At 41.5% G+C, this 25293-nt stretch overlaps 1 protein-coding gene across 1 annotated transcript in view; it reads right to left on the bottom strand.

Moving 5' to 3' along the window:
* The window catches only part of LOC126199424 (uncharacterized), a gene marked incomplete at its 5' end in the record, with an annotated part of 737054 nt that overhangs the window by 121543 nt on the left and 590218 nt on the right, over positions 1 to 25293 (bottom strand). Inside the window, one exon of the mRNA XM_049936342.1 lies at positions 335 to 471. Within this exon, the coding sequence (XP_049792299.1) occupies positions 335 to 471 (137 nt within the window). The remainder of the gene's footprint in view (positions 1 to 334; positions 472 to 25293) is intronic.

The raw sequence follows: 25293 nt of genomic DNA, 5'->3' as shown, positions 1-25293 counted from the left end.
CATATCACAGCATCTTCTTCCTGTCGGTTAAATTTCGCGTCTGTAGCACGTCATCTTCGTGGTGTACCAATTTTAATGGCCAGTAGTGTATATAAGTTAAAACTGTACTTGCCCCAGATGTCGACTGCTCCCCATCCAGTTCGCAGTATTTCACTTACTACCCAATATAAGTATAAAATATGTAACGTGAAGGAGCTTGATGTGTGAGCTGTACTCACAAGATGTTACACCAACACTGTGTTGCAGTGAAACACTGTCGTTGAGACAATATACCATTTCACTACTTAACGAATGTTAGGCTACGTCTAAAAGCACAAACGTGAAGGTAACTTACTGGTGCGGCGACGCCGGCCTGGCGGTCGGGCTTGTCCGGGGGCGGCTGTAGGTGCAGCGACATGGCGGAGGCGGCGCGCGGCGGCGGCGGCGGGGGCGGGCCCACCTCACGGCCCATCACGGACCCCGAACCGGATGCTGTGAACAAAACCCACGCAGCTGCTAAAATCTCACTAGCACAAACAGAACATAGAAAAAAGAAAGTGTGTTGTGTAACAAACATGCGCCTGGAACTAAACGTACTGACTGACGTGTATTTGTAATCAGCACAGAATATATGCAGCAGATCATCTGGTTCTATAAAAGATTGTCTAGTGGCAGAATGGATAGCACAAGGCGTGCACTTTCTTTTGGTTGTTCTTGATAAGGTAAGAGGGAGTGATTGTACAGAGCCGTCGTCGACACCTTCTTTAGCGGGAAACACAGAGATGAGAAAAGGAGTACATCCGTCAAATGTAAAAGCGAGATTAGGGTTTCAGGAGGTGGAGCACAAACTAGGGTTGGACAAAGATGGAGGAAGGAAATCAGTCGTGTCCTTGTGAGTCCACTGCAACCGATAAGGGTACATCAAGTGAGGGACATGACAGGGCAGCTGCCATCCCTCCCCCCCTTCCCCTCCCCCCTCCTTCCCAAGGAAAAAAATCACGATTTTAGCTAAACAGAACTAGTCTCCTACCCCACCACGACCACAGACGTATCAGGCACTGAGCCAAATTGGAGAGAAATGAAACATAAGGCAAAACTTATCTAAGCGAAAGGGTCAGTTGACAGCACACATCCTCAGGCATGGAGCAATCGCCAATTTGGTTACTGGGTTGAAGTGTGGCTAGGGAGAGTGTAAAGGGAGGAATACTAAACGCACAAACTAAGTTGACACTCGGCGCTGTGGCTGCTGCGAGCGACCATAAAGGCACCACGCCAAGAGTCAACTTAGTTTGCGCGAATATTACAGTAATGAGGCTCAGATGCATGTAGGCTACACGCAGCGAGTCTATTCGTTCATGCCACAGACAACCCTGCTTCACGTAATCCTTGCAAAGAAAATTTGTGTTATCATTCGTCGCTGCCTTGTGTAGTTCCATTTTGTAATCTACTTGAAGCAAAATGTGCCTGAAGGACACATTACAAGAATGTAGCTTACAATGGTAACAACAACAATATTAAAGTGGCCCTTGGATGCTTGCACTAAGAAACCGTATATCGCGTTCAAATTTTGCTCTGTGTTTCCCATTGCAGATCATCCATTCTCATATTAATAAGCCATTTCCCGCTCCTGGGGAGTGGAAACAAGCACACGGCATGGATATTGTACCACAAAACACTGTTATACTACCAATACATAATTGATAACTCTCTCTTCTTTTATGTGCATATAATGTAACGCAAATCAAAACGTTTCGTTGCGTTCATGAAATTTGTTACGATCTTGAAATTTTAAAAATTCCTTGGGCTTTTGCACACGGCCATATGCACTGACTTGGGAAAGGAGCTACGATTTTCCTTATTCAGTCTAGTACATAACCACAAAAACATACATGGTATAAGTAAATTCCCTTTACAGACAGGTTCCTTACTTCAAAAAGAAAATTATGTCTGGTAAGCATGGACTCTAAAATGCTTAGCTTGAGAGCTATAATCTCTTGTTGGTCTTCGACGCTTTGAAACATATCTCTTCTACTGCAAGCTCTTCGCTTTCCATATTTTGGGAGGAGATAGCATGGATCAAATCAAGAAACAAATGTCCAGTAAACATGGGCTCTAAATGTGTGTTCAAATGTGTGTGAATTCCTAAGGGACATAACTGCTGCCGGCCGATGTGGCCGCGCGGTTCTAGGCGCTTCAGTCTGGAACTGCGTGACCGCTCCGGTCGCAGGTTCGAATCCTGCCTCTGGCGTGGATGTGTGTGATGTCCTTAGGTTAGTTAAGTTTAAGTAGTTATAAGTTCTAGGGGACTGATGACCACAGCAGTTAAGTCCCATAGTGCTCAGAGCCATTTCAACCATTTGACCGAACTGCTGAGGTCATCGGTCCCTGGACTTACACACTACGTAAACTAACTTATGCTAAGAAGAACACACACACCCATGCCCGAGGGAGGGCTCGAACCTCCGGCGGGAGCGGCCGCGCAATCCGTGACATGGCGCCTCAAACCGCGCGGCCATCCCATACGGCTGGGCTCTAAAATACACACGTTAAGAGCCATGAACAATTGCTCCTAAAAATGGCTCTGAGCACTATGGGACTCAACATCTTAGGTCATAAGTCCCCTAGAACTTAGAACTACTTAAACCTAACTAACCTAAGGACATCACACACACCCATGCCCGAGGCAGGATTCGAACCTGCGACCGTAGCAGTCCTGCGGTTCCGGACTGCAGCGCCAGAACACAATTGCTCCTCTTCGCTACTGTGAAACACATCTTTACTGTTGAATAAGTGCTCATGGCCCGTAAGATATGAATTTTAGAACGCATGTTTACTAGATCTTCTTTTCTTGTTTTGGTGTAAGGAACTTGTCCGCATAGTATGTAAATGGAATTCAGTTACGCCCTATATGTATACGTGTGATACCGAAGAACGAAACCAAATATTGAAAAAGTTGTCAACTGACATGTTTCTCAGCATTCGGGAAACGTTCAGAAACTCATACAGTAGTGAAATCTTGAAAGGTTGGTAAAAACTTTCCAGTCTTATTAACAACGGAATTCTGAAGACATTACGACTGAATGGAAATGTTAAACTGCATCTCGCATGACTGGAAAGTGCCACTACCCAACCCAAATGGAGCATCTGTTATTTGTAACATTATTCACTTACGACGGTTGCTCAATAAGTAATGGTTCAAATGGTTCAAATGGCTCTGAGCACTATGGGACTCAACTGCTGTGGTCATAAGTCCCCTAGAACTTAGAACTACTTAAACCTAACTAACCTAAGGACATCACACAACACCCAGTCATCACGAGGCAGAGAAAATCCCTGACCCCGCCGGGAATCGAACCCGGGAACCCGGGCGTGGGAAGCGAGAACGCTACCGCACGACCACGAGATGCGGGCCCAATAAGTAATGCCCCACATTTTTTTTTCTCAGAACATATTTATTGGTAAGAGTCAGATTCACCAACATATCTTGTCCATGTCCTATTTTTCTACGTAGTCTCCATCACGTTCTATGGCCGTATGCCAACGTTGTGGAAGAGCATGTATTCTCTGCTGGTAAAAGCTATCGTCCTGTAGGCGTAGCCATATTTTCACTGCATGACTGACACTCTCGTCATCTTCAAAGTGTGTTCCCCGTAGAGAATCTTTAAGCAGTCCAAAGAGATGGAAGTCCGAGGGTGCCAGGTCTGGACTGTAGGGTGGTTGCGGCAACGATGCCCAACCCAATTTGGCGATGTGTTTCCGGATTCTCAGACTTGTGTGTGTGGACGTGCATTTTCGTGTTGGGGCAAGATTTCTGTTGGATTCTTGTCCGATGGAACACGTCAGAAACGGTTCGTGAGTTTATTCAGAGTCTTCACGTATGCCTCTGAATTGATGGTTGACCCTCTTGGCATCACATCGAGACTGACGTCATCACAATCCCAGAAGACTGACACCATGACTTTTCCGGCGGCGGGGGTTGTATTGAATTTCTTCTTTTCTGGTGAGTGAGGATGATGCCAATCCATGGACTGCCTTTTTGTTTCCAGCACAAAGTTGTGCACCAAACTTTCGTCCCCGGTAACGATCCGTGACAGAAAGGCCTCTCCGTCGGTCTCAAAACGCTCCAACAATTCAGATGAAATGGCCTTTCTTTGAATCTTGTGGGCTGCTATGAGTATTCGCGGAACCCATCGTGAACACCTCTTTGAATATCCGAGAGTCTCGATCATTGCAGACGCACCTCCAATGCTGTCCGACAACTGTAGAGCCAATTGTCGCGATGCGCCGGTCGGCACAAATAATGGCATCCGCAAAATTCAGCATGTCTGGAGCAGTGGCTGTGACTGGACGTCCCGAGCGTGGCTGATCATGCAGCTCTGTTTCTGCATCTCCTGAGGCTGTAACTTTCTTTACCCGTCGCCCAACTGTACTCGTATCAACTGCAACATCGCCATACACTGCACGCAAACGTTCATGGACGTTCACCACGGTTTCTTTTTCTGCGCACAAGACTTCAATAACAGCACGCTGTTTGTAATGTGAGTCACATGTAGACGCCATTTTGACGCTGTACTACGGCTCTGCCATCTGCCAGAACGGTTCGAAACTTCACCGGCGCACAGAACAAACATCAAATGTGAAGCACCGCCGCGCGGGATTAGCCGAGCGGTCCAGGCCGCTGCAGTCATGGACTGTGCGGCTGGTCCCGGCGGAGGTTCGAGTCCTCCCTCGGGCATGGGTGTACGTGTTTGTCCTTAGGATAATTTAGGTTAAGTAGTGTGTAAGCTTAGGGACTGATGACCTTAGCTGTTAAGTCCCATAAGATTTCACACACATTTGAACATTTTTTTTTTTGAAGCACCAACAAGGACGTTTGTCTGTTTATGTTAATGGCTTAAAAAAAAAGTGCGGCATTACTTATAGAGCGACCCTCGTACTTCTAGCATCTTTGTAAACCGAAAGAAGGATATTTTCGGATTATATTTCTGATTTCTACTACAATTCATATAGCCACAATAAGCTCCCACGAACAAATTTTAAATGTGCTTCCCTCCCCCCTCCTCCCCCTCCCCCTACACGCTCCCCTTATGTACACAAGACACAGATTCTTGGTGTGTTTAAACATGCTATCTGCTTGACAGCGCTGCAGTAACGAAGTTGGAGAAAAACTGTCGCACTTTCGCGACTTATGTCTAATGCTACGCTGACGACGTAGGGGAGACGAGGCACAAGCTCTGCTTCGGGAGAATTGGGAAGGAAAATCGGTCTTATCCCTCTTTCAAAACACTCATCCCTAAATGTGCCTTAACTGATTTAGGAAAAACGCGGAAAAAGGCCTAAATCTGGGTTTGTACCCCACTCCTGTTCGCTGGCAGCATAATACACACGCGCCGTGCTGGCCTACACCAGCCGTTTGTGGTGCGGAGCAGCGCAGATCTGCCGAGAGCCTGCACGGGTGAATCCTTCTGGAGTGGTCCAGGGGGTGTCGGTGCGCACCGCTACGGTTGCTCGAGGAAGGGACGGCCTCCAATCGATGATGCGGTCCCAGTGTTCTGGCCAATTAGAGCGGCGGGGGGACGGCCCGAAGTGGGGGATTACCGAGGAAAGCGAGCAACCGCTGTAGACGCCGAACGCGGTTGCAACTTTTAATTAGCTCTATTTCGTACATTCATCTGGACGTGACCCTTTCATTAAATTAGCTTACAACAAGCGTTTTGTTATCTTTATGAGCGAAATGAAGTGACAGAGAGTATCACAAGCAATCCTGGAGCGCGGGCATTTTGGAAGTGTATCAAAACACGATGAAGACAGTATTTTTCTCGAATTTTCCAGAAGTATCCTAGGCATCCTTTAGCTGCCATTAATATCTAACAAGACCACACAAATCCAGCAATCAACCCTATAACGAAGGTACTATAGTATCCGACTACTCGATTAATGCCAACATCTGGAGCACGGAATGCAGTTGAAACGTTTACAAGTTAAACTAAGAGCCGGCCGGTGTGGCCGTGCGGTTCTAAGCGCTTGTCTGGAACCGCGTGACCGCTACGGTCGCAGGTTCGAATCCTGCCTCGGGCATGGATATGTGTGATGTCCTTAGGTTAGTTAGGTTTAATTAGTTCTAGGCGACTGATGGCCTCAGAAGTTAAGTCGCATAGTGCTCAGAGCCATTTAAACTAAGAAGTGTTATCAAATGAGATGAATAAGTAAAATCTGCAATAGGTAATGCAAACGGGACACTTAAATTTGTTGGATGGTTGGAAGTAGTGAAATGGCACACGAGACTATAGTAGGACCAGTTCTAGAGTACTCGTTCCAGCCTTTGCACTGCTTGGGAAGTATGCGTTACAGCAGAACTAACAACGACATCCCGCGTACACGAAGAAGGGCAACACGAATGGTCATATATGTGAACGGCCCGTGAACGATTATCACTGAACTGAAAAATCGGAACTGGGTTATACTTGAAGAAAGATGAATGGCACTGGGCGACACTCAACTTCGAAAGTTCCGAGGATCAGTTTTTGTATAGCAATTTACAAAATTTCTTCAGGCTGCTACACGTGCCGCCCAAAACAGTCTGTCTAGAGAAGCATTAAACTGTCATTCTTTCCAAGGTCCTTCCTTTAATAGGATGGGAAGGAATCTATAAATTTAATCCAATAAAAAGCAACCTCTGCCACGCAGTTTACAGTCACTTTCAGTGTCTGGTCTAAAAGTGACATTTTATGATTATTATCTCATACTACTTCCCCCATGAACCATGGACCTTGCCGTGGGGAGGCTTGCGTGCCTCAGCGATACAGATGGCCGTACCGTAGGTGCAACCACAACGGAGGGGTATCTGTTGAGAGGCCAGACAAACATGTGGTTCCTGAAGAGGGGCAGCAGCCTTTTCAATAGTTGCAGGGGCAACAGTCTGGATGATTGACTGATCTGGCCTTGTAACATTAACCAAAACGGCCTTGCAGTGCTGGTACTGCGAACGGCTGAAAGCAAGGCGAAACTACAGCCGTAATTTTTCCCGAGGACATGCAGCTTTACTGTATGATTAAATGATGATGGCGTCCTCTTGGATAAAATATTCCGGAGGTAAAATAGTCCCCCATTCGGATCTCCGGGCGGTGACTACTCAAGAGGACGTCGTTATCAGGAGAAAGAAAACTGGCATTCTACGGATCGGAGCGTGGAATGTCAGATCCCTTAATCGGGCAGGTAGGTTAGAAAATTTAAAAAGGGAAATGGATAGGTTAAAGTTAGATATAGTGGGAATTAGTGAAGTTCGGTGGCAGGAGGAACAAGACTTTTGGTCAGGTGATTACAGGGTTATAAATACAAAATCAAATAGGGGTAATGCAGGAGTAGGTTTAATAATGAATAAAAAAATAGGAGTGCGGGTTAGCTACTACAAACAGCATAGTGAACGCATTATTGTGGCCAAGATAGACACAAAGCCCATGCCTACTACAGTAGTACAAGTTTATATGCCAACTAGCTCTGCAGATGATGAAGAAATTGATGAAATCTATGACGAGATAAAAAAAATTATTCAGGTAGTGAAGGGAGACGAAAATTTAATAGTCATGGGTGACTGGAATTCGTCAGTAGGAAAAGGGAGAGAAGGAAACATAGTAGGTGAATATGGATTGGGGGGAACAAATGAAAGAGGAAGCCGCCTTGTAGAATTTTGCACAGAGCATAACTTAATCATAGCTAACACTTGGTTCAAGAATCATAAAAGAAGGTTGTATACCTGGAAGAATCCTGGAGATACTAAAAGGTATCAGATAGATTATATAATGGTAAGACAGAGATTTAGGAACCAGGTTTTAAACTGTAAGACATTTCCAGGGGCAGATGTGGATTCTGACCACAATCTATTGGTTATGAACTGCAGATTGAAACTGAAGAAACTGCAAAAAGGTGGGAATTTAAGGAGATGGGACCTGGATAAACTGAAAGAACCAGAGGTTGTAGAGAGTTTCAGGGAGAGCATAAGGGCACAATTGACAGGAATGGGGGAAAGAAATACAGTAGAAGAAGAATGGGTAGCTCTGAGGGATGAAGTAGTGAAGGCAGCAGAGGATCAAGTAGGTAAAAAGACGAGGGCTAATAGAAATCCTTGGGTAACAGAAGAAATATTGAATTTAATTGATGAAAGGAGAAAATATAAAAATGCAGTAAATGAAGCAGGCAAAAGGGAATACAAACGTCTCAAAAATGAGATCGACAGAAAGTGCAAAATGGCTAAGCAGGGATGGCTAGAGGACAAATGTAAGGATGTAGAGGCTTGTCTCACTAGGGGTAAGATAGATACTGCCTACAGGAAAATTAAAGAGACCTTTGGAGAGAAGAGAACCACTTGTATGAATATCAAGAGCTCAGATGGCAACCCAGTTCTAAGCAAAGAACGGAAGGCAGAAAGGTGGAAGGAGTATATAGAGGGTCTATACAAGGGCGATGTACTTGAGGACAATATTATGGAAATGGAAGAGGATGTAGATGAAGATGAAATGGGAGATAAGATACTGCGTGAAGAGTTTGACAGAGCACTGAAAGACCTGAGTCGAAACAAGGCCCCGGGAGTAAACAACATTCCATTAGAACTACTGATGGCCTTGGGAGAGCCAGTCATGACAAAACTCTACCATCTGGTGAGCAAGATGTGTGAGACAGGGGAAATACCCACAGACTTCAAGAAGAATATAATAATTCCAATCCCAAAGAAAGCAGGTGTTGACAGATGTGAAAATTACCGAACTATCAGTTTAATAAGTCACAGCTGCAAAATACTAACGCGAATTCTTTACAGACGAATGGAAAAACTGGTAGAAGCCGACCTCGGTGAAGATCAGTTTGGATTCCGTAGAAATGTTGGAACACGTGAGGCAATACTAACCTTACGACTTCTCTTAGAAGAAAGATTAAGAAAAGGCAAACCTACGTTTCTAGCATTTGTAGACTTAGAGAAAGCTTTTGACAACGTTAACTGGAATACTCTCTTTCAAATTCTGAAGGTGGCAGGGGTAAAATACAGGGAGCGAAAGGCTATTTACAATTCGTACAGAAACCAGATGGCAGTTATAAGAGGCGAGGGGCATGAAAGGGAAGCAGTGGTTGGGAAAGGAGTGAGACAGGGTTGTAGCCTCTCCCCGATGTTATTCAATCTGTATATTGAGCAAGCAGTAAAGGAAACAAAGGAAAAATTCGGAGTAGGTATTAAAATTCATGGAGAAGAAATAAAAACTTTGAGGTTCGCCGATGACATTGTAATTCTTTCAGAGACAGCAAAGGACTTGGAAGAGCAGTTGAACGGAATGGACAGTGTCTTGAAAGGAGGATATAAGATGAACATCAACAAAAGCAAAACGAGGATAATGGAATGTAGTCAAATTAAATCGGGTGATGCTGAGGGAATTAGATTAGGAAATGAGACACTTAGAGTAGTAAAGGAGTTTTGCTATTTAGGGAGTAAAATAAGTGATGATGGTCGAAGTAGAGAGGATATAAAATGTAGACTGGCAATGGCAAGGAAATCGTTTCTGAAGAAGAGAAATTTGTTAACATCGAGTATGGATTTAAGTGTCAGGAAGTCGTTTCTGAAAGTATTTGTATGGAGTGTAGCCATGTATGGAAGTGAAACATGGACGATAACCAGTTTGGACAAGAAGAGAATAGAAGCTTTCGAAATGTGGTGCTACAGAAGAATGCTGAAGATAAGGTGGGTAGATCTCGTAACTAATGAGGAGGTATTGAATAGGATTGGGGAGAAGAGAAGTTTGTGGCACAACTTGACTAGAAGAAGGGATCGGTTGGTAGGACATGTTTTGAGGCATCAAGGGATCACAAATTTAGCATTGGAGGGCAGCGTGGAGGGTAAAAATCGTAGAGGGAGACCAAGAGATGAATACACTAAGCAGAGTCAGAAGGATGTAGGTTGCAGTAGGTACTGGGAGATGAAGAAGCTTGCACAGGATAGAGTAGTATGGAGAGCTGCATCAAACCAGTCTCAGGACTGAAGACCACAACAACAACATCTCATACTAAAGTTTGATTTATCCTGAAGAATTTGATGTATTATTTATCAAATAATTCAAATTGGAAATGTACTTTTCATCGTTTCCAAGTTAACAGTGAAAACGTAATAAAATACAATCGTTCTAGATTGACTTAGTTTACTATATCTCTGGAAGTATTCAATCTAGAAGGCTCTGGTTTCCAGCTGTTTATTCCTTGATTACATGTTCATGTCCTGTGTAAACAGAAGTGGCGATATTTCACTTTTTTCTTTTGTTTATCTCTTGTTTTTTAGGTTAGTTGATTCTAACCCAAAAAAGAAGATAAAAAAACGACATAATGTAATATAGCAGCATATTATATCTACCACATAATACATTTATTGTATGTATAAAAGGAAACATGTATTTCAGACCACTGACGATGTTTCCCCGAAACGCATATGGCAATAAACAAACTGCTTTCAATTAGTTGCATAGCCGGTACATACCTCCACGGAGTTGCGGATATTCTTCGTGAACTCAAATGGCAATCTTTGGATGGAAGACGACTGCCTGAATGCCTTCGTACAAGTCCTAAGTTTCTAGTCTTCGCGGTCCTACACGAACTGTGCATTGGTGGCAATAGAATCGTTCTGCAGTCAGCTTCAAACGTCGGTCCTCTAAGTTGTTGAGACAATTTAGAGAACCGGCATTTGAAGCTGACTGAAGAACGATTCTACTGCTCCCAATGCACATTTCGTGTAGGATCGCGAAGACAAAAAACTTAGGGCTTGTACGAATGCATACAGGCAGTCGCTTTTCCCTTGCTCCATCTGGGAATGGTACAGGAAAGGTGATGGCTAATAGTGGTGCAAGGTACCCTCCGCCATACACCTTACGGTGACTTGCGGAGTACTTATGTATATGTACTGGTGTACCGATTGATTAACGATACTGCTAATAAAAGAATACCTCGAATAACACCAAAGTCATACAGCACAGCAATCGAACGACTTAACCTTTATGCTGATGTATACAGGCTGACAGAAAGGTATGGCTATGCTTTCAGGAAACATTCCTCATACATAGCGGAAAAAATATGTTATGTGGACGCTTCATTTGCATGTTAGAGTTCAGTTTCTGCAACTCTCCAACACATTAATCAGGGAAAACAGATAGGAAAAGAACGAATCAGCACAGTATGGAACACTTTACTAAATGAAACGGTTAAAATGCCCTCCGTTAGCAAGGATACACGCACCAATCTGCCGTCGCATGGAATCGCTGGTGCGTTGATGTACCCTTCAAGAACTTCGCACTGTTTCACAGCCTTCCACAATACGGGTACGAAAACTCTGGACATCTTGTACCGGGGTAACGTACAGAAGACCTTGCAAATGCCCCCGCAAATAAAAGCGTAGTGCGTTTAGGTCCGGAAAGCGGGGAGGTCAAGGAACCTGGAGGACGACAGTTCAGTTACCCGTCCGGCCATCCAGCGTTAGGTTTTCCGCGATTTCTCTAATGATGGGATGGTTCCTTTGAAAATGGCAAGAGCCATTTCATTCCCCATCCTTTCGTAATCTGAGTTTGTGCTCCGTGTCTCATGACCTTACTATCAACGGGACGTTAAACTCTAACCGTCCTTCCACCCTCTTTCGTTCATTTCTCTTGAATTTGAACATTTCAAGTAAGAAAACGTTTCATGTGATGCTGGTACGTTCTGTTACTGTATGTTTAACATGATTAATATGATAACGAAGAGAAGTAGAAAATGAGCTCTAACGTGTGTAACGTTCCCTGGCATTTTCACAGTTTATTTGTACCATATACGCCGCTCTGGGCAAGTTGTATATATCGTAATTATTGAACAAAAATATTACTTAATGTGGTATTAATTATTCTCCTTATATTTTTATTGTAATATTTCTCTGTATTTAGGATAGGAATTTTTCTGTATTTATTTTGTGAATGTAAAATGTGTCAGTATTTGCTGTATCAGAGATATCGCATTTTGCCAGAAATCAATTTACAAAGAAATGTTAATAGTCGGGAAATGCTATATAAGGACTAAACATTATGTATTCTTTGGTCTTGTCTGATGAGACGCGATTGAGGTTGGACGCTGTGAAGAAGCTTTTAACGAATGTGTAGAAGTCTTTTGTCTCCGTCTGGACTTAGCCGCCATTAGACGATGTGTTACGAATTAATGTGAGTTGAATTGTTGTTTGAGCTAAATATATCAGTATTTATCAAAAGTGTGAATTATTTATGTAAATTAGCTTGCCCACGTCATCTATAAAATTTCTTTAAGAATTTTTCAGCATTTTTTTAGCGGTGTTGCTGGGCTGTGCCGCGATCAACAATCGCAGATCTGAAGAGGCGGCACATTTAAAAAATTATCAAACCCGTAAATCGGGAACAGATGCATAAAAATCAATCGTGAATTAAGAAATTGTTTTTTTTTTTCAGTGATCCTGTGGATGATAAAATTTGAATTAATTATACGTTTGTGCATTCGTAGGCGGATAGTTAATGTTAGTTAACATTGAAATTTAAACAGTTTGGTTCTTTAAAATAACTCAAATGCATAGTGAAGTAGGTTTGATCAGTGATAAATGTCGGCTTGGCAATAATTACAACATTTTCTGCTGATAGAGATAATCTTGTGTTCTATGGCTATTGCCGGGATAAAATTCAGTAAAAATATTTAACAAAAAACCCACTGCATCAGGAAAGTGTATGCCAAGGCCGAATGATCTAAAGGACTCAATTCTCAACTAAATATTATTATCCAGTTAATATGAGTGCACGTAATATTTTTCTTTAAATGTACGTAATTCTTAAGAAAGTAAAATTTTTTATTACCACACGAAAATAAGAGAACGGTTCTACAACAAAGTTCGCACGAAAGAAAATTAACTTAAAAGCAAAAAGATAAAATTTATTATTCATCATTCTTTAACGAATTCGACATTACGGCGATTTCGTTACAATTGGCGCCCAACGTGGGGCTCGATATGCAGTGGCCACTAAATACCCGTGAGATAACTAGGGAATTAATATAGTCGAACTTTGTTGGAGAACATTTAATAATTTTTCTATGTATTGTATGTATTTCATAACCAATATTGTGTGGTAATACCTGTGTATGATTTTTTGCATGAGAACACTATGTATCCAGAGGCAAGCTGAAGAAGAGAGCTCATTATTTCGAAAAATTAATTACCTACCACAATATCAGGGGGCAGCTGCACCCAAGATAGATCACCAAAAGGTAAAGCTACAGTGTAGTTGTCCTGTGGGTAGTAAAGTAGCCTCAGTGCAGTGTTCTCGGATCATTAGTGGTGTGCTTGTTGTTAGTACTTTGTTTTAAAATAACAGGACATTTAGGTAGTTAGTCATTGTAGTATATAGTAAGTGTGTATTAGTTAATGTCCATTTCTTGTGTGGTTATGTCAGTGAAACCTGAGTGTTAGGATATTTAGTTCAGATTTTATTTCTTGTGTTTACTATGGTTAGACTGCGTAGTCAGAAAGATATCAATATGGATAATGAGCAACAGTCAGTAAGTAGTGATACCGAGTTGGAAAGTGGGACACAAAGTAATGTTAGTGACGTAGTTCAGGAAGTACTATGTGAAAATCTGGGGGCAGAAGGGCAAGAAATGTTGCCACTGCCACCCAGTGATTCAGTTGAGAGCGGAAATTCTGTGCAATCAGCAAGCACTGGACACGGACCAGAGAGTGGTATGATGTCAGAAGTGCAATCATTAAGAGTTATGTTCGAGCGTATGCTCAATTTCCAAGTTGAATTTGCAAGTAAACAAGCAGAGCGCGATAAAGAACGTGATGCCAAAGAAGCAGAGCGCGATAAAGAACGTGATGCCAAAGAAGCAGAGCGCGATAGAGAACGTGAAGCTAAACAAGCAGAGCGTGACCGACGCCTGCATGAGAGGGACTTACAGTTGATGCAAACTTTAGAAGTTATGCAAAGTGAGATTGTTAGTTTGAAACAAAAATATGAAACCATACCCAAAACGGTGCAAGAATTAAGCGAAAGAGTAGACAGTATTCAAGTGGCTAATGCCAATATCGTAGAGGAGATCAGTGTCTTGACTAATAGGGTCGAACAACTAGAACTTGACACAACTCAAGTAATTGAGGACAAAGTGACCGAACAAGTGCACAAAGTAGAACGTGAAGTCATAAAAGAAATAGATCAGAAAGTGCACGCCGCAATTGAGGCCAGAGATGTAGGCTCAAATGCGGATGTGCAAAATCTTAAAAAGATAGTGCAAAAGGACATTCCGCTGTGGCAGCGGAGTGTGGACCGCCGTCTTGCCGAAATGGAGCTGAGCTTGCGGCATGACGATGCGCAGGCGTATGTCACGCCAGCTAGGTCCAACAATGATAGGCCTATAAATACTGCAGTAAAAAATTGCGACTGCGAGACAGAACAGGCAACCAATGTAAGCGGAACAAATAAATGTCATTCCAAAGTAGTGATTGAAGAAAGTCTGATTAGGAACCGACAGTTTCAGATCTTTACAACGGAGAAGAAATCTGTTCACCCTGTAGTGTTTATCAAGGGATTTAGAAACATTTTGCCTAGCGTTTGGAGTCATACCCAGAAAATACAGTTTGTTATGTCATACATACAAGGAGATGCTGCATTATGGGCAACCGAAGCAGCTGACAGTTGTGATACATATGAGCAATTCGAAAGGGCATTCTTGGCCAAATATTGGTCAACATGTATTCAAGAGAGATTACGGAAGGAGGTATATAATCCAGAGCCGTATTCTCCACGACTAGGAAATTTGCGAAAATATTTTGAGAAGTACATTAACAAGACCCGTTACTGGGACGAACAGATTTCATCCCGGGATTTGATCAGACTTTTGAAATCACACTTGCCGATACATGTAAAGGAAAAGCTTATACACGTGCCTGAAAATGATATGGAATATTTCTTGTCTGTTCTGGACTCAATTGACCTGATTCAGGAGGACGTTAAGGCAGCCTCTGAACAGGCTAGAAATAACGGAAACGGTTATAGAAATGGTAGAAATAACACGCCTCCACCAAGTAATGGAAACGGCGGAGGTAATAATAGGAGACAAGAGTATGCACAAAACGGAAATAGGGGTAGAGACCGGAATGGCAATAGTCCGCCGGTGAATAATGACCGAAAGAGGAGGTTCGATGACCGGTATGAAACAAGCCCACCAAGCAATCATAGATGGAAAAATGCCAGGGGGCCGTACAACACTAATACTTATAATGATGCAAACCGAACTTGGCCACAGAACCTGAGGCCCAGTCCGGACCGGCAAAACAGTGATAGATATGACAATAACCGACCGCCACCACAAAATGCGCCAATTGCGCAACCGTGGCGGCCGACGCAACACAACGTGCACATAGTGGAGGTCAGTGACACAGAGCAGCCACGCCCATCCACTAGCAATAATTCAACAAACTAGATGCAGCCGAGATACGCTCTCCATCGTCGGCTGAGGTTTGGAGTGAGAGCAGCCCGACACAGAACAAAACACCGAACAAAATCTGTATCCTTAGATATAATGACGGGGTACAGATGGGAGACGAACTAATAACTGAACCATCCACGTGCATAAAGGAACACAAAGACAAAGTACAGGCGATAATAGAGATCAAAATTAATAATATTGATGTGCAAGCGGTTGTAGATACAGGTGCTACTGTCAGTGTTATGAGTATGGACTTATTCAAAGTACTGGGGAAGGAAAGGCGTATGCTGACTTTTCCCGTGAATAATTGTAAAGTCACTGGAGCCATAAGTGCACAGCGACAAATAATTAAACTCCAAGTGCAGGTAGAGATGTATATAGGGGAAGAAGCCATAGCGAGCTCATTCCTGGTAGTAAAGGGTTTAAAGGTAGCCTGCATTTTGGGGGTAGATTTTTTAAGAGAAAGGGACGCAATAATCGACCTTTCTCGGGGAAAATTAAGTTTGATGAATGCTGGTAGGAGAATAGAATTGTCCATGCTCAGATCTGAAGAGGTACCTGTACCTAATTGTAATGCTATTAATATAAAATGTAGGAATCAGTCGATACTACATTTAGACAATCATTGTCTAGGACAGAATCTCTATTATCCTGACGTACAAGGTGATCAATCAAAAGCGAATATGGACGCATTAGTGAACAAAGTGTCACAGTCCGAAAATTTGAATTCTATGCAACAGCAGGATTTGGTACCAGTTATTATTTAATTATACAGATTTGTTAAGGGATATCAGTACAAGATCGAGGTAAAGCCTCACAAAACTTACTGTCGAGCCTCATACTCCATTCCTTGGTCCAAGAAGGAAATAGTAGCTAAAGAAATAAGAAAACTGATCAAGTGGGGAATAATAGAACCGTCTTTGTCCCCTTATAGTAGTCCTTTGGTGGCGGTAGCAAAAGCTGACGGACAGGTACGGTTAGTACTAGATGCAAGAGATATAAATGAAATTATTGTACCTGTCAGGACTCATCCGGAAAACCTTGATGAGCAAATTCAAAAATTCCATGGAGTGCAATATTTGACATCTATTGATATGAGAAGTTCTTTCTGGCAAATCCTGCTCACACCCGAGTCGAGGAAATATACTGCATTTATATTTGGAGGAAGGAGCTACCAATTTAGGGTACTACCCTTCGGCCTAAATGTAAGTGCAGGAGTTTTCATAACAGCCCTTGACGCGGTTTTGGGTCCGGATTTGCTGCAAAGGGTAACAGTGTATGTAGACGATCTAGTGATTGCCACTGCCACCTGGGAGGAGCACATAGAACTACTGAGTAAAGTCTTAGAAAGGTTTAAGCAAGCGGGGGTAACAGCAAATCTTGATAAATCCAAATTTGGACGTAATCAGATTAAATTTCTAGGTCACATAATAACACCACAAGGCATCAAACCTGACAGCAAAAAACTTGATGCAATTCGTGGGTTTCCTAGTCCGAGAACTAAGAAACAGCTCAAAGCATTTATAGGTCTAGCATCTTTTTTTAGACGGTTTGTCCCAAACCAATTAATGAATAACGAATCTTTATTGAGCTGTTGCGTAAAAATGCGCACTGGGTGTGGACAGAAGAATGTCAGCGCGCATTTGACGCTATCAAAAATGCCTTGGTGAATGCAAACATACTGCGACACCCAGACATGACAAAAGATTTTTGTATAGCGACAGATTCGTGTTCATACGGTCTGGGCGCGTGTTTATTTCAGTGGGACAGGAGCAACGACCTCACAACAATCAATGTAATCGGATTTGCCAGCCGCACACTAAACAGCTGCGAGAGAGCATATTCCGCTACCGAATTAGAGGCTCTTGCAGTGGTTTGGGCGGTAAAGAAATTTAATTATTACATCTATGGTAAAGAAGTCAAAGTATTCAGTGACCACCAGGCTTTGAGCTATCTTATGACTTGCAAATTATACCATACCCGCTTGCTAAGATGGAGGTTAGCATTACAGGAATATAAAATTAAAATCATGTACCTAAAAGGACAAGATAACGTTGTAGCAGACGCCTTGTCGAGGCTCCCATTAGGGCAATCCTCAATATCAAATATTTTGGAACAATCGGAGGAATATCGAATACTCTTAGTACAAGATAAGGTACATAGGAGGGACTTTTTACATATGTGTAAGAATATGTCTATATTGCAGGAAACTGATCCGACTTGGCGAGATATCATTAACAAAATTAAAGAAGGAACCAATCTTAAAAGTGTTCAGAATTTCAAATTAGTAGATAATATCCTATATTATAAAACAGGTCTGTCAAATGACCATGGAGTCGTGTGTATACCACAACAGGCTATCCCAGCTGTAGTGTGGCACACGCATTTGGCATGGGGTCACCCTGGGATAGGCAAAACAATAAGGATTTTATTCAAATTCTGTTATTTTAAGGGGATAAGCCAGCAGACTCGCACCATTATCAGGACTTGTCCTCTGTGCCAAAAAGCTAAGTTTCAAAATAAGTCCACAAGGTTTGAGCTGCATCCTTTAGTGCCTCATCGACCACTTCAGTTAGTATCTATAGACATAGCAGGACCCTACCCACGAGCCAGGGGTGGATTGAAGTACATTTTAGCGGTGTATGACCTTTTCTCTAAATATTTAAAAATATACTGCCTTAAATCAGCCACTGCTCGTGGAATAGTTAAATGGTTAGGGAAAGAATATTTTACACAAGTGGGTAAGCCAGAAGCGATAATATCGGATAATGCTTCCTATTTTACAGGCCATACCTGGAAAAACTATTTACATGAACAAAATATAAAGCATATACTAATTTCCCGCTTTCACCCACAAGCAAGTTTAGTAGAGAGAACATTTGGAGAGTTAAATAAATTTTTCAGGTTATACATTGCATATAAACACACAAGATGGCCAGATCTGATACCTAAGTTTGTAGAAATTCACAACGCAACCCCGCATGCTTCTACGGGGTATCCACCAAACGAGATATTAATGAATAATAATAGAGTTCTGAACGAGTGGCTGGCACCTTTGCCTAAGGTCCCAGTCATTCCTGAGCCTAAGGAAGAGAAGATAAGAAAAGCAGGGTGCAACCTTACCAGGTGCGCTCAGAAAAGGAAAGAAAAATATAACCGACATGTGACGAATAACCAAAAATTTAGTGTTGGGGACTTGGTACTCTTACGCAATCATCCTAAGTCCTCGGCATCCTTGAAACAGAATAGCAAGTGGCAATTGGTGTACAATGGACCTTTTAGAGTAGTAAGTGTGCCACATGAGTGTAGCTATCTCTTAGCTGATCCCCACTCAGGGAGAGTACGGGGACTGTATCCGCGTAAGGATTAAAAGCATTCCTACAGTAAAAGACTAATAGTCCTATGTGGACACCACTCTTTTGTAAAATGAACATTAATGATGTGTGATCTTTAGAGATAATGTGTACTAGTGTAGAAGTGTTTAGTTATAAGAATATGATTGACTTTCTCATGTGTATGGATATTTGTGTTATGTACTCTTTTAATTTGTATTATCTAAAACATGCTCTAAATGTTTGCACAGATAATCTGATTAGTGCAATTATTTGTAGTGTTAAGCTGTGACAAAGTTCAGTCAAGAAGAACATTTTAGTAAGGATTAGTTAGTGTATTACATAATTTCCAATATGTGTGTCAAATTTGAAATATTTCTTGGCACAATCTTTTCTATTATGTGTATGTATGTATATGTGTAGCTGTCAGATTGACAGATCCGAACCCAGAATAATATCAGTAATATGAGGCCCTGAGAACTTTATTATCTCACCAATATTATCAGAGAAAATAATGCACCCAGTAGTGACCCGAGGGCACCACGGGAGGCAACCTTGTTGTAAATTAATGTAACGCAAAGTTACGCACAAAGAAGCTTCAATTGAAGCATGTGCATATTCAATCAGTTAAAAGGAGCTAGCCAGATACAGTCCAAGTAAATTTTTGCCTACAGAGACTACACTGTAGTTACGTAGGACGTTAATAGTAAAGTGTGACATGAGTACAAAGGAGTTATTGAACAATATGCCTGAATCCGGCTGGAATGCACAAATAAAATCTAATCGAACACGAATATAGATGACTATGGGCAAACTAATACGAATTTTGAGTAATTGTTACCATGTACGCAAATCTCACACCTTGGTAAAGAGTTACGAATGTGCTGTTACAAACAAAATTGAGCAGCGGAAATTGTAAACAGAAATAAAGGAACTTTAACAAAAGTGCAGTATTGTGCGGCAGAGACAGACAGTGACTGTTAAACCTGCAGCAATACGTCACGGAGTAGTTGTGTATAAGTAATAAAAAACTGTATCATCACCGTGTGTGCAAGTGGACAAGGAACTAGCACGACACGAACAGTGAACCGATAACGGAAGGTGATCAAGTTAGTGTCAAACTTTAACTCTTTGTGTGTCAAGGGACGCTAGGAAAGCGCATTGACTACAGAAATACATTTTGATTTTGTCCTAAGGTGAAAACTTGCGTGTGACTAATGACAAGTCATGACATGGTGAAGAATATTGTGTGCCCATAAAAGTGTTACTGTGACAACGAAACATTGTGCAAACCAGACTAGTGAAGGCCTACTGAGTAATAACTACCACTAACTGTGTGCGTTCTTTCCCACAGCAGGAAAAATGCCTATAAGGATAGTACACTGTTTGTGAACTTGTTGCATGTTTCCTGGAGCACCGCAAGAAGATGTCGCACGGGCGAGCTGATATCCAACGCGCATCCGGCTACACCAGCTATGCAGCGGTCGCAGCAGCCCGTAGCAGACAGACAGCCACGCCCCTCCGCGCCGTAGCTGTCAACGCCGGGGGCGGTGACCTACACGGAGTCAGCGCGCCGCGCCGAGCGCCACTCAACCGCGCCGCGCCGAGCGCCGCCCAACAATCACTCCGCACCGTTCACCAAACACAATATTATTGACTTTTTTTTGAAATGTTCACATAAACTGAATAACATGTTAATGACTTCATTTCGATAAACATTGAACATTTACTATGTATGTCCGTGAGTGATATATCCTAGGACAAGTGACTTTGTAGTGTATCACAAGAATAATAGTATCACACACAAAAAACCTTCCATTGAACTGTATGTGACTGTGATATTGTGTAATTGTGTAACCCCGTTTGTGACAAACTGCTAATTTAATTCAAATGAATAACTGTTAAAAAGACAATATTGACTATAAACCAACTGGGATGGCTGGGCTCCGGCACAGTTTTGCCCAGGTTTCCTGTTTGCCTACGCCCAAATGGGGGAGCCATGAACTTATATAACCCTGGGACTAAATAAAAGAGCCATTCCGTAAAACATACAGAAGTATAAAGAACGTTACTGGCACCATTGTGTCAAAGTGTAAAAAACTCTTTGCCAAATGCTGCCAGGGGGCAATGTAACGTTCCCTGGCATTTTCACAGTTTATTTGTGCCATATACGCCGCTCTGGGCAAGTTGTATATACATCGTAACTATGAACCAACTGGGATGGCTGGGCTCCGGCACAGTTTTGCCCAGGTTTCCTGTTTGCCTACGCCCAAATGGGGGAGCCATGAACTTATATAACCCTGGGACTAAATAAAAGAGCCATTCCGTAAAACATACAGAAGTGTAAAGAACGTTACTGGCACCATTGTGTCAAAGTGTAAAAACTCTTTGCCAAATGCTGCCAGGGGGCAATGTAACGTTCCCTGGCATTTTCACAGTTTATTTGTACCATATACGCCGCTCTGGGCAAGTTGTATATATCGTAATTATTGAACAAAAATATTACTTAATGTGGTATTAATTATTCTCCTTATATTTTTATTGTAATATTTCTCTGTATTTAGGATAGGAATTTTTCTGTATTTATTTTGTGAATGTAAAATGTGTCAGTATTTGCTGTATCAGAGATATCGCATTTTGCCAGAAATCAATTTACAAAGAAATGTTAATAGTCGGGAAATGCTATATAAGGACTAAACATTATGTATTCTTTGGTCTTGTCTGATGAGACGCGATTGAGGTTGGACGCTGTGAAGAAGCTTTTAACGAATGTGTAGAAGTCTTTTGTCTCCGTCTGGACTTAGCCGCCATTAGACGATGTGTTACGAATTAATGTGAGTTGAATTGTTGTTTGAGCTAAATATATCAGTATTTATCAAAAGTGTGAATTATTTATGTAAATTAGCTTGCCCACGTCATCTATAAAATTTCTTTAAGAATTTTTCAGCATTTTTTTAGCGGTGTTGCTGGGCTGTGCCGCGATCAACAATCGCAGATCTGAAGAGGCGGCACATTTAAAAAATTATCAAACCCGTAAATCGGGAACAGATGCATAAAAATCAATCGTGAATTAAGAAATTGTTTTTTTTTTTCAGTGATCCTGTGGATGATAAAATTTGAATTAATTATACGTTTGTGCATTCGTAGGCGGATAGTTAATGTTAGTTAACATTGAAATTTAAACAGTTTGGTTCTTTAAAATAACTCAAATGCATAGTGAAGTAGGTTTGATCAGTGATAAATGTCGGCTTGGCAATAATTACAACATTTTCTGCTGATAGAGATAATCTTGTGTTCTATGGCTATTGCCGGGATAAAATTCAGTAAAAATATTTAACAAAAAACCCACTGCATCAGGAAAGTGTATGCCAAGGCCGAATGATCTAAAGGACTCAATTCTCAACTAAATATTATTATCCAGTTAATATGAGTGCACGTAATATTTTTCTTTAAATGTACGTAATTCTTAAGAAAGTAAAATTTTTTATTACCACACGAAAATAAGAGAACGGTTCTACAACAAAGTTCGCACGAAAGAAAATTAACTTAAAAGCAAAAAGATAAAATTTATTATTCATCATTCTTTAACGAATTCGACATTACGGCGATTTCGTTACACGTGGAAATAAAGCATTTCCAGACCCATGTCAGTAACACACATTTTATCACTCTACGTGTGAGGCAAGTTCATTGCTATTCCATTAGAGCACGCTGCTGCCCGCCTACCGTGCAGAGGAGGTGGAGGAGGAGGAAGAGGAGGAAACGAAGAAGAATCATGCTTTCTGTCACTGTAAACACAGTGTTCCCCAGTTCCGTTAGCACCACTTGTGTGAAATTCCAGACTGCAATGCTATCTCGTGGCGAACTGTGGCGTTACAACACTCGAAGTTTCAAAAACAGCTGTGTAGAAAGTCATTGCTGCAGCAGGCATCGTGGCTGCGAATGTAATAGTATGTGTCTGACACTCGTCGGAAAATAGCAGTCGAGCAGTGAAGCAACATCAAGTTTTTGAGTCCCCCAGCGTTTGTGGGCAAGAATTCGTTGAATTCGACTCGAATATTAACAGACAGATTTCTGGTTGCTCCTCTATAACGACATCCCAGCCCAGACAGCAAAGATTGTGCACGAGTTTTTGGCCATCAAATGGCTCAGAGCCCCTGATGACCCACTGTATTCGCCGGATTTGTTCCCAGACGACTTCTAGATGCTCCCCAAATTCGAGTTGGCAATAAAAGGACACCGTTATGACGCAGTTAAGGAGATCCAAGAAAACTGTACTGCAGCACTAAATGAAACTCGGAAAAACGGCTACAGTGACTATTTCAAAACGCTCTTAAAACGATTTCAGCTTTGTTTTAGTCCAGGGAAAGACTGTTTTGAATAAATATAGCGATTTTGCGAACATAATCCGTGACTTTTATTTTTGATATAGTCCTAGCGGAACTGGGACAAACTGTGTACCTATCAGGAAACGAAATCACTAAAATATGGCTACTGCAATGCTACTGACACAGAATTGTCTGATTAACACAACCGACTAGGAGTCTTCTTCAGACCTCAGCCCATTCAGAACTAGGGCGCACAGAAACCAAGGTGAAGCGCACGCATAATGTGTTCTGAATGGCGTCTGAAACAGCAGAAATTACAGAGAAGCGGAGGAGAATTCTGAGAAGAATCTTGGGTCCCATGGCACCGGAAGAACATAAGAAATGAAAAAGGTGAGCTAGATTCTCTATTTATGCAATGAGGATTGGTAGAAGACTCCCCAAACGAAATTTTAATCATTTTTACTATCGTATAAAAGGTAACCAATCAATCGAAGAATCAATTAAATATTTGGCAAGAATTAATATTGCAGATGTAATAGAAACAAAAAGTACATTCGGAAGTTTGGAAGAATATTTCCAGTTTCCATAAGAATGGAAAATGAGTTATTGGATGTTAAAGAGCAAAAAAGTTAAGAGAGACTGGAAACTCAAAACGGATACAGGCACTGACTGACTTTTCACTGTTATTGCAATGTCTCAGTCTAACAAGAAATAAACACACGTCCGCATCGACGTTACAGCCCAGGTGTGGGACACCAAGTGGAGTCTTTCCCTTCGTAACACCCACAGAAATGACCCATACTCATGGTTTTGAGTCTCTGGAACTAGCAGCTGTCATTTTAAGTGTCTTCTTTACAGAACGATTAACCTATTCACGAATTAGGATAAGTTATTTCGTTAATACTAGTAAATGTATTTCGCGTCATTTTTATTTTGGTCACCTTATACATAAAAGTTAACATGGTAAAATGTTAATGCCTTTGTGTATTTTCACGTGTTGGTAATCTTATAAGGATTATGAAATGCCAAGGGACCCATGCGAAACTTTCACACTTTTATAGTTTTAACTTATGACATTATTTGGAATAAGTGTAGTCGTTGGGATAGGGTAGTTGTGGGAATGGAGAGAAAAATCTTTAAAAATGAACCGAACGACGTCAAATAATAATCATGAAAGTATGGTATGGTTGTGGGAATGAACAGAAAATATCTTTAAAAATGAAAAGAACGACGCGAAATAATAATCATGAATCTATGATATATCCTTATATACATATATATTTTCATGGACATAGTTGTGAACAAAATTCTTTACAGTGCAGTAAAACACCTCGGTATAAACAATATGTAACAATGTAATCTTCGTGTAAATTTTATTTTTCATTCTCTTCAAGGGATACAAAAATGTTCGTCGATTTAGTTACCCTCGAAAAGGCTTCATACAATTGAAGGGCTTATTTCAATAGTGGTATAAGTCCATTACCTTCACTTTTCTGCTTATAAAGCTTCTGCAATTAATGATCCAAACAAACAGAAAGAAAGGTTCATCTCTAGCAAGAAGCCATATGTTTGAATATTTCTGGTATGTCAACTGCAGATTTTTCAGCGCTCATTTAACTTTAGGACTCTGTATCTCACGATGAACAAAAATGGACTTGTACCACTATTTAAATAAGCCCTTCAATTGTCCATGAGTAAAGACGAGATTTGGTAAATACAATCCTGCTCTTTGAAGCGTTTGTCCCTGCGGCTTCTTTATAACGATCGCCAATTTTATTAGGCAGCTGTCGTGTTATCAACTGAAAAGACATGCTTGTTATCAGGTGGTGTCAAGTCTATTCGTGGTATTACAACAGTTTTCCCAGTGTCAATCAGCTGAGCGTTCATTGTCAACAGGGGGCCCGTGCGAAACTTTAGCACTTTTCAAGCTGTAAATAATGGCAGTATTTGGAGTAACTGTAGCCGTTGGGATAAAGGTATTTGGCGACAATGACAAATATGTCTGTCGTTTCGGAAAGTATATTCGTTTAGACTTGTACGACGAGCAGAGATAACTGACTACCGCAGTGGTCACGTTGCTGTCTATGACAACGCTGTTTACAAATTATCCACTTAATAAGTGATTTAAAACAAATAAAATGATATTTGTAATAAGATTGTTTGAA

Source organism: Schistocerca nitens, chromosome 8 (genome assembly GCF_023898315.1).
Source record: "Schistocerca nitens isolate TAMUIC-IGC-003100 chromosome 8, iqSchNite1.1, whole genome shotgun sequence".
In the NCBI taxonomy this organism is placed as follows: Eukaryota; Metazoa; Arthropoda; class Insecta; order Orthoptera; family Acrididae; genus Schistocerca; species Schistocerca nitens.
The sequence above is the reverse complement of the archived record's forward strand: the minus strand, read 5'-3'. Positions and strand labels throughout refer to the sequence as shown.